General features: G+C 39.3%; 1 protein-coding gene across 1 annotated transcript; it reads right to left on the bottom strand.

Annotated features, from left to right (window-relative positions):
• Positions 1–6,261: 6,261 nt before the first annotated feature.
• Positions 6,262–13,343, bottom strand: LOC108879802 (transmembrane protein 263). The gene is made up of 3 exons (XM_018671192.2): positions 13,241–13,343; positions 10,611–10,740; positions 6,262–6,609 (listed from the first exon to the last, which is right to left on the bottom strand). Exons 1-3 carry the CDS (start codon positions 13,244–13,246, stop codon positions 6,329–6,331), a joined length of 417 nt encoding a protein of 138 aa, XP_018526708.1. The 5' UTR covers positions 13,247–13,343; the 3' UTR covers positions 6,262–6,328.
• Between the last annotated feature and the right edge of the window lie 206 nt (positions 13,344–13,549).

The following is a 13,549-nucleotide window of genomic DNA, read 5'->3' as shown; positions in this document are numbered from 1 at the left end:
CTCCTTCTCTGTTAGTTACCTGATACTTATCTTTCTTTTTTTTCTCTTCCCATCTCTTCTCTTCCTTGATGATTTCTTCTTGTGTTTTCTTCTCTTTCACATATTTTTTTTTTTTAATGCAACTATATCTGCTACTACAATTGTGTTTCCTAGTTTGGACCCCTGTAACAAAATGCACCAGATTTTTTCACCATAATGTTATTACTACTCTTACAGCTTCTCCAAATACAACCATTTATTCTAATTTTTCTACCTATTGTGGACCCTGCGTTAAGGTTCTTGTCACTGCAGACTCCTATTGGTCTTGGGTGGGCGTCAACAGACATGTGAACCTCCTTGGTATGCTGTTGCCATCCTTTTCTTTCTCTGTCACAGATGAGTTTCACTGGGAGGTTGATACACGTTGGAGGTTCATACTGTCCCCCCCAGATCACACTCACTCCAGACACCCTGCATGAGTCATGGTGCAGCAACAACAACACAATTCTCACCATTGCACAAATACATTCTCAAACAAATTCAAAATAATTCAAAGGAATCAAAATAAATTTCTACTGTGGGAGGCAGGGGCCCTGACCCTGCGGTGGATCAGCTGTGGGATGGTTGGCTGGCTGGGGTCCAGAATGAAGGCTGTAGTCCAGGTGTGGCACTTCTCCATCTGAGGGTGGAGACAACTTTCACAAATCACTACCACAGTTTAATATTACTCCAGATAAAGATAAAAGGCATTCATTAGAATTATAATATATATATATATATATATATATATATATATATATATATATATATATATATATATATATTATTTATACATAATTTATTTAGCACAGAGTACGTGAGTATTAGCAGTAAATACAAATAGAATCTGAAAGAGGCCCTACATACAGCAGAAGCACAGAATAAAGTTTATTGTAACAACACTGAATACATTATGATAATGGAAAAAGAGAAAATTCAATCAGAATCTACTTGGGAAAAAATAATATTGTATTTATTAACAATAAATGAGGCTGTACTAAAGTTTATCTTTCATGTTGCCATATGGAAATATTACATAACATTAGTCATCCATGCACCTTGTTGTGTTGTTTCTTTCTCATTGTGTCCCTGCTAAGAGTCTGGATGTTTTGTTTCAACACAAAACAGACAAAATCTAAATAAATAATGATTAAAAACTATTGTCAGTACATGTGTTACTTATGGCGTATATTAGAAAATACTTCGTTTTATCAGCAGTTATTTCTCAGCATGCTTGATAGCTTAATAGCTCAATAGTTTAATGTGACTTGGAGGAAACCTCTGTACAAAACAAGTCAAGAAAAACACTTTGATATTGTGTAGTTCTGCAAACTTAAGACGGTTAGCAGTTGCACCAGTGAATGTCTCATCGGGAAAATACATTGAAAACAACGTGGGTTTGAAATTTGTTTTTAAAAAATCTCACACTTTCCACGAACAAGTCCTCTTGTCAGTGACAGTCGGTCTTAAGTGGACGTCCAGGTGTAAAATCTCCGAGGTTGATGTCTCTTTTTCCAAGAAATGGTCCAGTGAAAGCAGCGAGTTGTGTTTTTCTGGCCACCAGAAGGTTGTTTGTGTTTGAATGATGATCAGGTCTGAATGATGCGCCTGAAATAAAACTCATGGCAACCATGGCACGTTCAGGTCCGTTCTATCAGCACGTCTGCTCTGACAGTACCATCTCACCCGGACAGGTGTCACACCATCAACATGGCGATGACAGAAAAAATAAAACTTCAGTAAGAATATGGCGGATGTGACCATAATCTAAACAAAACAATAAATTGTTTAAAACTAGAAAAATAACCTAAATACGCGCGTAAAATTAGTTATATAATTAATTATATTGATGTACGCACAAGAAAAGTTTAAAAAGTCTCTTGTATTGAATTTATTTGAGAAACGTGTACATAACCATGGCCAGGGGTCAACAACAAATACATTATCCACTAACTGCAAACAGTGTAACATCACTGCATTTACAGAAAAGCATCTACTCAAGGTGAAAACCCCCGGGATTTAGAGAATCCGACTACACTTACACTAGGCCTTTTTCAACCAACTTTATTTATAACACCTGGAAGACATGTACAGTGAATTATGTGTAAGCTACAATTCAACAGTGTTTCCTGTCCAACACTAATAATATAATATGATTGAAAAGAATTTATGAGTTAAGTAGAGAAAATGTTTTTTTTTTTAGAGGGTGGAAGGATTTTCAGAAGTTTTGAATGGTGTCACAAACATTAAACAGGTACTCTGATGCGTCTACATGTTCGTAGATCTACCACGGTGGAACTACGACGGTGCGTCGCTTTAAACGCTCCTGCTGCGAGGAATTATGGGGCGTCATTCTCTCCTCTCTTTTCGTAAAGGAAGGTCCAGTGTATCCTATGATAAAGGAGATAAGATAGGAAGCACTGAAGCTCCTTTTCCTTCGACCAGCTCTTATCTTGGCTGCCACTGACATACTTCCGGGTCATTTCACTCATTTAGGAAAAGCAAAAAGGACTATTGGACCGCAGCCCCAGTCTTCACCTCTCAGCCTGTGTGTATGGTTTCCTGTCTCTTCTCCCGTCTTTGAAGACAACTTTGCATGTTGGTAAGGCCTGTCCTCCGGGGGGGTTGTGTGGCTCAGGTCCTATCTGTTTTGTAGCACCTGGTTGTTGCTCAACGTCCTTCCAGATATTCTTCATATTGTTCACTGTCTATCTATGATTGACCAGCCCCTCCATATTGTAATTTTGCTATGTTTGTTTTGAATATACAATATCTGTTACTGCCTGTGCTAAAGGTTTTCCATTACATTTTTTTTTTTTTTAAACTGGACAGAGGGTGTCTGATGTACAGACTGAAAAGCCTCTTGACACACATTTGTGATATCTGGCCATACAACGTAAATAAAATAGACTTGACTTCACAGAAACACTGCTGTTTTTATTTTACAGAATACAGTCTCATCCTGTTTGCAAAAATAATTCTATCACACATAAAATTGCTTTGTCCGAAAAGTCTCATAGTAACAGAGTCTTCTGGTTTAAACTACCACAGAGAGAGGGGGAGGAAGGGAGGGAGAGAATAATTCAGGCTAAAAGTAACATGAAAGAAAGAGAGAGAGGAGAGAGCCGGTTGTGTATGTGAAACATCATTCTGAGGCATGCAGCAAATGTAAGATTTTTTTCTTACATATAAAAATGTAGCTTCACAGCAACAGTGCAATTACAAAATTCAATCAAACAAAATGCAAACAGAGTTTGATCTTCATACTAATCACATCATAAGGGAAAGTCATGTACATGTATACTATTATAAAAAGTGTATCCTCATGTCATAGATCATTCTGCAGCAGGTTTATGTCTTCCTCCATAACTACTGCTTAAGGAAAGTTGCATTGAGTATTTTGACCAACAGGGGGCAGACAGACTCAAAAACAGACCCAGAAATACAACTGTGACATTCTATGAGCAACATCCGCACCCCATTGTAGTGTTTCATTATTCACGGGAAGTAACACTTTATTTTACAAACCTGTAGTTTCCTAATACTTTGTGTTTGTTTTCTGAAAAGAACTCTTGTGGTAATTATAGGAAAAAGAAATTTCCTTTGAAAGAACAGCTCAGTTTTTTCTTCATACATGTAGAACTATTTTCTTGCCTTTTGACATATTTCAGTTTCTAGGTTACACAAACAAGTAATTGGAATTGATTAACTGGAGGTGTATAAGACAAACACAGTTTCTATTTCCCCTCTAAATCAATCACACAGTTCTTTCCAGGAAATTATTCCAGAAAATCATGGACCCATTAATAAAGCATTGGTGCTCTGGTTTGGTCCACAAACTAGAAAAGAAAACTAAAGTCAAGGTCCCATACTGACAGTCCAACACTGACCTGTTCAATTAGTACATTTACATATTGCATTGACATTGTGAACTGTGTTATTGCTGTTTTGTTGGGCACATTAAGCATAAGGGAAAATAAAAACCACTGATCTCAGTTCTCTTTCAGTCTAATGCATTTGAGCAGGTTTCACTCAATGTGTCATTTTGAAATTACAACTGTAATGTGTCACTATCTGACCCAACAACAATAAAGCCTGCAGTTTCACAGTAACAGCAGACTGGTTAACCTGTAAAACCAAACATTTTCACCCTCCATTTTCAATATACTGTACCATACAGTATACTCTACCCTCTGCCAGCCTGAGGCCGATTTCATTACATTTGCAGCATGGAAGCTGACATTTCAGTGTTCTCTTTCTTTAGATACATTTCAGAAATAAATTCCAATTGTGATTTCCAAATGTGATTCTATCAGAATGTGTGATCTCTGTGTAAGAACAGGAACACATAAAAGTTGTGAAATCGGCTCCAGTTAACGCACAGGCTGGCAGCCAAGACAATACACCGCTAATATACACATACTTCAGAAGAAGTAATAGCAAGTAAAGGTACATAATCTCATATTAAATATGAACATACAGTGAACTTTTAAAAAATCATTACAGTATATATAAGAAAATTATTATCAGCAGTGGTGGCTGAAAATAATGTAGCCTATATATTGCAAACATTCTACACGGGAAAGTGACATAAAAATTCTATCACTAACTTGTCTTCATTCATCACTGATAATCCTTGAAAGGAGAAACTGCTGTCTGCATTTGTTAATTATCATACTACTGCATGCAGTGCTGAGCAGTGGTTTGAGGGAGGCTGAACAGGAAGGTTCACTGAGGGAAACTGTCCTTTAACCTAAGAGTGACCATTTGGTTTTAACTTTGGTAGGGACATTTTTTTTTATTGGATGGGTAATATGCACATTTTTGTGTGTGTGTGTGTGTGTGTGTGTGTGTGTGTGTGTGTGTGCACTCACATGCACATACTCACACATACACAAACACGAGAAGCTAAATTCTGCAGAAATGGTGCATTTGCTTATATAACTTGCCCAAAACAGGATTTGTATTTGTGTGGAATTTATTTATTTTTTTAAAGCGATTTAAAGCGATCTTTCACATTTTAATGTAAGCCTATGACTTAAAATGTACATATGATAGAGTCTCACTCTACTTAATGCTACTCTGTTGTGACCAAGTGTCTGTTATCAGTAACTGTGTGTTGATTTGACTACACAACCAGTTTCCTGCAGATAATAAAGTTATGCTTTAACCTTACTTACCTAACCTTATCTTTCTTATCTTTAAACCCTCACAAAACGTCCACTTGTATCTATTTTTCAATCAGCTCCTGAGCTCAGAGCCAGTCCTTTCAGTAAGCTCAGCTGTGTCCCTGCAGGTCCACCTACAAAACTAAAAAATGATGCATCACATTCACATACAAAGATATCTGTTCATTCCAACACTGATAAAAACTGATTCAGAACATCAGTGAACCCTTGAAGGACTTAGTCCCTTTGTCAGGATTCAAATTCAAGTTGATATTCTCTGGAATAGCCAAAGTTAAAGTCTAGTTATGAAAATTTTATGCCTGGGTCTAATTGTCGTAGTTGTGTCCATGCTAAGTTTGCACTCTCCACCTCTGTTGTAGAATGTGGAGAATGTGACTTGGTTGTGCACAGTGACAGTAAAGGTGTTTGTAACTACAGCTTCAGGACATTACCAAGTAACAGAGAGTAAAAACAAAGTAATACAAGCTGAGCAGTTCTCAGACTCATTAGCAACATACATGTAGAGCTTTATCAGTGAATATCGCTCACTCTATTCCAACTGGAAACATTTATACTCTTACTCACACACTCTGTTTCATGCCATGTGATCCCAAATTTAAACACTAAATTTCCCATAATTTTCAAAAAAAATAAATAAATAAATAAATTCCTATTGGTCCTATTGAATTGAGGGAAAATGACAGCGTGTGTTCAGACACGCAGATACAAACTGACAGGCTGCCTGAGTGTCCTCACTCAGTCTTGAGCTTTTAAACATGTTTTTACAATTTATATATTCACGTCTGATTAGAAAACTGTCACATATTCATTTTATAAAGATAAACCTTTGTCAACCACAGCTCCATTGTTGAGTACTTGTTGCACCTCTGCACTTTTGATGCCTGTGCTTCCTTGTGTAGCAGATTTCCACTGACAGTGACTGACATCTACCTGCTTTTATGTCTTTATAGCTGCATGAGTGAATACACTGCTTAAATCAGAAGAACAATGATGAAAATCCATCCAAAGCTTTCGAGGTATTTTGCTCTTGTTTGCATTACACACACACACACACACACACACACACACACACACACACACACACACACACACACACACATACACACACAGCCCAGGGTCAATCAGTCAGCCTTGTCCTTCTTCCTTGGTGTGACTTTACTTGCCACCACAGATCCCACTGCTCCAACACTTCCTGTAACCATGGAGACACTCCCTTTGACCAGTCCTACACTGGCGGCCGGCACACTTGTCACAGCTGTCTTGGTGAGCTCAAAACTCTTAGTTCCTACCCAAGCAACACCCCCTAGGGTTGCACCAACAACGTTTCGTGTCATGCCGAACAGGCCGCCGCCCACTCTCCACATGACCCCTCCTTCTGGCCTGGGGTGGTCCTTGTCTGTGTCTGTGACAGAACGAGACAGAGACAAGACAGACATTAAGATACAGGGGGAACTGAACAGAATTGAATTTAAAAACACTTTCATGAAACTACAACAAACAGAAAAAAACAATATATATGTTCATTTGTTCCATTAAGCACAAAAAATTAAATCATAAGCCTTTTCAGATACGGAATAAGCAGTGGTGGGCTGTCTGGCTGGCTCTGACAGCCCAAACACTGTCACAATCACTGAATTATATTTTATGTTTTTTTTCCATTAATACTTGATAATACCTGTTCCCAGTAGTCTATTCTCATCTCAGAGCTTTCCTCTTGGTTGTGCTGCTTCCAATACAGTCTGTTTATGTCAGAGTTTTTCTTCAATCAGATTTCAGCCCTGTGTTTTTACAGTCTATGGAATCAACAGCGCAGGCCCCTATAATTTAAAATAAATGGCAATGAAACTGTGAAACAGAGGTTATCTGTGTGTTTCAGTTCCAACAATAAGTCCTTTTCTATCACTATGGAGGCTAATGCTGAAAGTTGAGTCTGCTCAGTCGTATTTCTCACACAAGTTTTAATTTGCTTTAGGATAGACGCAGTTTTTTTATTTGTCTACAAATAATCATCAGTTTCTGTGAGTAAAATGCTTTTTACCTTTATTTTATTGTTTATGTCATTTTATGAGTTAATATTGATGCTTCTGCTGGAGACGATGTGTGTGGCTCAGCTGTGGCTGCAGTGTTTGGAGACCTATTGAATTGTGTTCATTGGGTTTTTATAGCATTGCTTCAGTAATGGCATTTATTCTGGCTACATGACATGTCTGTCTGTGATGCAAAGTATACTGCTTTTCTGTATATTATTGATGGTTTCTATAGCTGTGACATTATAATGACAGTATTAAGAGGTGGGTTAATTCAGGTAGGACACCAGTGAAGACCTAGGTGTGAAATGCACGGCCTACCACTGGGAATAAGTAACATGTAACTGGCTACATCTATCTGTGATGGCTTTTTGTCATCCAGGCAAAGGTGTGTGCGTATTAGGAGAGGGAAGAAAACAGAGACAGTGCTGACAGTGTCTGTTTTCTATTCTCTCATGAGCTGAATCACTGATTTCAAAACTGATTTTGCATATAAAATTACTTAATAGCCATGCATTTTATCTCTCTTTACAAAAAAGACATTTGTAAAACTTTTGACAGGACATTTGTCTACAGCAAACAGGGTCAGCTATCTCTATTTGTGGTATGAATCTTCCATCCATGGAGGCTTTATATTTGCAAACTTTCCCAGGGCCTTAAAAAAAGTGATTTTAAAATAGGTGACACCATCTCAATGTAAAACCTATGGAGTGAGCGGGAACACACAGGTGGGGCCAGAGAGAGAAACACTGATGTGCATGTGTAGTGAACCACACACTGCAGAAACAAACCAGGGAGTGGGGAAATTTATTTTTCCAATGTGCCGGGTGAGCTGTGTTTATTAAAATGAATAGGTGACATTTTGTAGTCTAGTATCCAGTTTTTACAATACATAAATCACCTCCACCCCACCTCCACACTCAGCTAATAGAGTACATACAAAAAAATCAGACAAAGCAGCTCACAATCTGAGAGCAAACAATCCATCCTCCTACAATGAACACAGAGTTCCTCCTATCTCCCATACAGCTAAGAACAGCTCCAGACTACCACTTTATAAAAAGCATGCTCTATTCTGAGCTGATTAGCAGCCCTTTCATGCAACATCTGTCCATTTATGCTCCAAAATCAGATTTTGCAGACAGTTTGTTTTGTTACAGCTCATAAGCAATTAATCAGATAGCAGCTCTGTAGCACCATAAACATTTCTTCAAGCCTAGGATTTTGTACAAAGCGGGTGTGCCAGAGTCTAAACCTGATCACAGTATGGGCAGCCGCCCAGGTGCTTGGGTGTGCTCAGTATCTGTTTATAGCTATTACCCCGAACACATCTTCCACCAGAGGTCAACCATCTGATTCTCAACAGGTGGCTCGTACAGAGGATTCCAACATCTCTCAGGAGAAAAGTCTAGGTCAAAAAATTCAGCCCACCTCGACCCCATCATGCCTGCCAAAGAGCATAAGTGTAAACTCAATAAATTCAATGCAAGGGAAGTACAACTGTTTCTTTTCTTTTCAACAGAGCTAAACTGGTCCAGCTCAGGTGTTCTAAAAGAGCCCCGCCTCCTTTTTTAACTCCCAATATCAGGGCCGTCAGGGAGGGAAAACCATACTCACAGTCATCATCCTATTGGTCAGTTAAAGCTTGATCTTGGAAGAGGACAGGGCCACAGACTGGGGGTAGCTGCTGTAGAACACAGGTTCTTTAAAAAGCCACATTCAGAGTATGATGGTTTTAAGAATCGGCTACACCTGAAACACCGACTTGAAAAATGGAGTCAGTCCAGGGTGGGCCACCTGCTTTGTTCTTAGATGGTATGGCTATTTATCCAGCTACTCAGAACCGGTGCTGACCAGACCAAAAAACATCCACTAAGTGCCACTGTATGTCCTCAGTGGTGGTGGTAGCACAACTAGTCTGTGCCAAAGAGCTGAGGTGACAAGGTAACTACCAAATCCCCTCCACTGTGAGATCATTAGGGCATGCAGCCATTTCCGCCTAAACTCACCGACACACATTTACTCCGACACACTCTCCCAGTGCTGTTTTTGGAAGTCAGCTGTAACTAGGAAAAATCCCTCAGCCCCCTCCTGCCCCATCAGAGACATCTCTGCAAACTGGGAGCGCCTCTGAACCCCTACTGCCCCAGTAACAAAGTCTTGATTCTGTGAGTTGTTTTTGTGTGTTTTATTGTTTTTTTTATTGCTTTATTTCTATGTTTGTATGTTTTGCTGCTGTCTTGGCCAGGCCCCCCTTGAAGACAACACTCACCTGGTTAAATAAAGGTTAAATACCTTTTTTAAAACTCAATTTATCTCTGAATAAAAATCATCAGCATGTGCTGTCTGAATAAAAATCATCAGCATGTGCTGATGCTGTGGTGGGGCACCACCTGGCCTTGATTTGAGCTGGGTTTGTGGTCACCCTCTCCACAGGAAGGCAAAGACAAACCATCTGTTTGTTTTTCTCTCTCTCTCTCTCTCTTATGGGAAACCACTCAACGACTGTACAGTGGATCACAAAGAGCCGTGCTGTTTATTACTCACCAGATATTTAAGGCTTACAATGAGCAGCCTCGTTCCTATTTGTCATATGGCATGTGCCAATTCTAATACCACTCCTGATGCAGCAGCATATGCCTCAGTCCACTGACACAGACAAACAAGGTGTAGAGCACACAAACTCAAAAAACCTTCACAGGAGCTGGATCAAAAATCAATGATAAAGGCAAAAATCAGAAACGATCCTCACACTGTAATGGTATCTCCCAGCAATTTTAATCTACTGGAGATCTTTGGAGATCTTTGTCAGGCATTGTCAAATTGTCATATTCATCATATACAGCAGCATCATATGACAATATGACTGGCAGACGCCTTACAAAACTGGTATACTGCCAACAGATCAGATAAAGATTTTTGTAACTAGCTTTCTCTACTTAAGACATTGTTAGCATTGCTTGGCCTTTATGGCCCAGTCAAACCACCATGTAAACAGCTGCATTTCAGAGCCACATCAGTTCATTTTAATGGAATTACCACACCATCAGATCTGCTCAAAGAGGAGAAGTAAAACTGCAATGAGGGACCTGAGGTCAGTCAGACCACAGGTATAAAGATAACTGGACTTCATTCAAAATGTAGCAGACCAGCAACAATGGCAGCAGCATGATGCTTACCAGTTAACAAGAAGAGCAGCAGTTCTACAGTTCACACTCTCCATCTTGTCTAATTAAAATGAAATATGTTTACATATAACATAACATATTTACACACATAATGAACCTGAGACCATCAGCTATACAATGGGACAACTACAGTTTGGATCCAGCCTGACTCCCAGTCCCAGGTCAGGTCTCAGATATCAGGAACTCACCATGTGTGTGTTCTTCTTGGAGGTAGGGGGGGACTTCTTCCTCTTCTCTGTCCTCACAACTGTGATGGCTGTTGGAGTCAACAGGAGATGAGTGGCTCTCCTCCTCCACCTCCTGCTGTGAAGTCAGCACCTGAAAGACAGCATCAACTGTTGATATTAGACTTGTGATCAACTTTTTTAATACTTAAACATTTGAGCATTCTTTTGTCTTTTTTTCCCTTGAAATGATTGGACAGAATGTTCTGTTTCCTCTTCACCCACTTCAACTCATCAATACTTAAAAACTTCATTAAAACTGTTCACGACTTTCGCAGTTACTGATAATAATATTTACATTTTTTTCAGTTCAAGATTAACTTTCAATTCAGATCTTCATCAGAAGGGTAAAATATAGTACTGTATATTTTATTTTCCTTCACAAGACTTAGCAATATCATGATGCTTGTCGTCCATTTTTTTCACCTTTAAATATCAGAAACCACAACCACTATTATCACATTAAGAGTAAATCATGACAACTGCAACACATTCATGTCAACAAGGAGTTAGAGCTTCTGCTACAACAATTTGCTGATCCAAACCAGCTAACTTTGACAGTGATAGGTTTAACTCAATGTCGTTTGGGTGTCATGATGCTACTTACATTTTAACTATCTTACTTAACACAAAGATCTGAAACATTGTAACAATAAAATACATAAATATATCCACACATATTGCATTCAGAAAGTATTCAGACACTGTTACGGTTTCACATTTCGTTATGTTGCAGCCTCACACTGAAATTGTTTAAATTCCATTTTTCCTTCATCAGTCTACACTCAATATCCCATAATGACAAAGCAAAAACAGAATCTTTTTGCAAATTCATTAAAAAGGAAAAAATGAAATATGACATCGACATAATTATTCAGACCCTTTGCTATGACACTTGAAATGTAATCCAGGTTCCTCCCATTTCTCTTCATCATCTGTGAGATGTTTGGAGACCTTGTATTGGACATGATTTGGAAAAGAACAAACTTGTCTATATAAAGTTTCATGGAGCTCAGAGACAGGGTTGTGTTGAGCCACAGGTCTGTAGAGGGCTACAAAAAAATCTGCTGCACTGAAGGTTCCCAAGAGCACAGTGGACTTTATACTTCTTAGAGTTTGGAACAACCAGGAGATAGTGGCCCAGCCAAACTGAGCAAGCAGGGGAGACAACCTTGGTAACTGAGGTGACCAAGAACCTGATGGTCACTCTTTCTGAGTTCCAGAGATCCTATGTGGAGATTGGAGAAACTTCCATAAGGAAAACACTCCACTGATCCAGGCTTACTGGCAGGTTGGTCAGACGAAGCCTCTCCTCAGTGAAAGACACAAGAAAATCTGTGAAAACTGAACTGCTGTTGTAGGCATCGTGTGGAGGAAACCAGACACTGCTCATCACCACCCACATGCCTCATCCCAACAATGAAACACGGTGGTGGCAGCATCAAGCTGCGGGCAGATTTTCAGTGGAAGGGACAGGGAGGCTGGTCAGGGTTGAGGGAAAGCTGAACAAAGCAAAGTACAGAAATATTCTTGATGAAAATCTGGCCCTGAGCGCTCAGGACCTTAGACCGGACTGGTTCACCGTCACACAGCTGAGACAACACAGGAGTGGCCCTGTAGCCTCAAAAGCTGCAAAGCTTGCTCCTATATTTAGGGAATATTTAAGTAAAACACTGAATGACTTTGATTTAAAACTGAGTGGCCAAAAACAATTTTAAATGTCTCCAAAACACATGATTATGGAGTACTTAATGTAAGAGGATGCAGCTGCTGTTATACAAACCATGGCGCTACTCAGTAAATCAGTCGAGGTAACATTTGAAGTTTCATTTTTTTAATGTTTGTCCAACGTTTTGCATAAAACTGTAACAGCTTATTCGGATTATTAAACCTTGCTGAAATATCACATTATGTCAAATTACAAAATTGTGATTTTCTGCTTTTGTGTCTTTCCAAAGTAGCTGTTGTCTCACAGTTTTTCCATCAATGAATATGAGAATGAAGATGCAGAAAATATTCAAGAAAGTCTCTCATTCTCTGTTTCGTTATCTCCTCCTTCTGAACATCATTTCAAATGTATTGTTTCAGCAAAATAACAAATTCACTCATCTGATGTTACTGTCACGTTATAATTCAGTCTAATGGACTAAAGTCAGCTATTGTGTGTGCTAACCTGTATCATGTTTGTGTTCATCAGAACCATATTTTACAGCATCATATACTCTCAGTTTAACGTTAGCTCGCTGGGAATTAGATGAGTTTGTTTTCATCACCACAACATTAGAGCAGGGAGCCTGAGAAGCGTTGGTTTTCCATGAAACTGAATTGAATGAGTAGCACACACACACTCACTCACACACACACACAAACAAACAAAACAAACAAAAAATAAAGAGACAAATAAAACAACGACAAAATCGACCGATAAATAAAATAAAATCAAAACAAATAACGGTTCTTGTGATGCACAGACAGGCATCCTCTTTACATAGCTGGTATTGTGTTATGACTGTAACGTTAGTGAGTATTAGCGGTGTCACTGTCTGCAGCTGCCGTCGCCACACACTCTAATAAAACCGAGGACTCTCTCTCACCTTCATTCCGTTACGGTAGCTGCTTTTGTGAAATATTTCTCCGGTGTCTGTTTTTTCTCGCTCCTTCTTCTGTTGTTTTGCTGTCAACCATAAAGCGGAAGTGACGTCGTGTTGTTTACTGTGTGCTGGTGGGTATAGAGGCAGCGCTCGTCCGCACAGCGTCAGCAGAGACACGCGGAGGAGCCCGGGCTGAGCAGGCGCCAGGTTCAAACGGTTTATCCACAGTTATGATCAATATTCGTAACTCCACAGGCTTCAGTAATGAGAGCACGTCATATGTGTCATATACCTGTCTAAAATCCAGTTCAA

This window comes from Lates calcarifer, unplaced genomic scaffold, assembly GCF_001640805.2.
Source record: "Lates calcarifer isolate ASB-BC8 unplaced genomic scaffold, TLL_Latcal_v3 _unitig_751_quiver_859, whole genome shotgun sequence".
Lineage (NCBI taxonomy): Eukaryota > Metazoa > Chordata > Actinopteri > Centropomidae > Lates > Lates calcarifer.
This window is presented reverse-complemented; position numbering and strand designations above follow the sequence as displayed.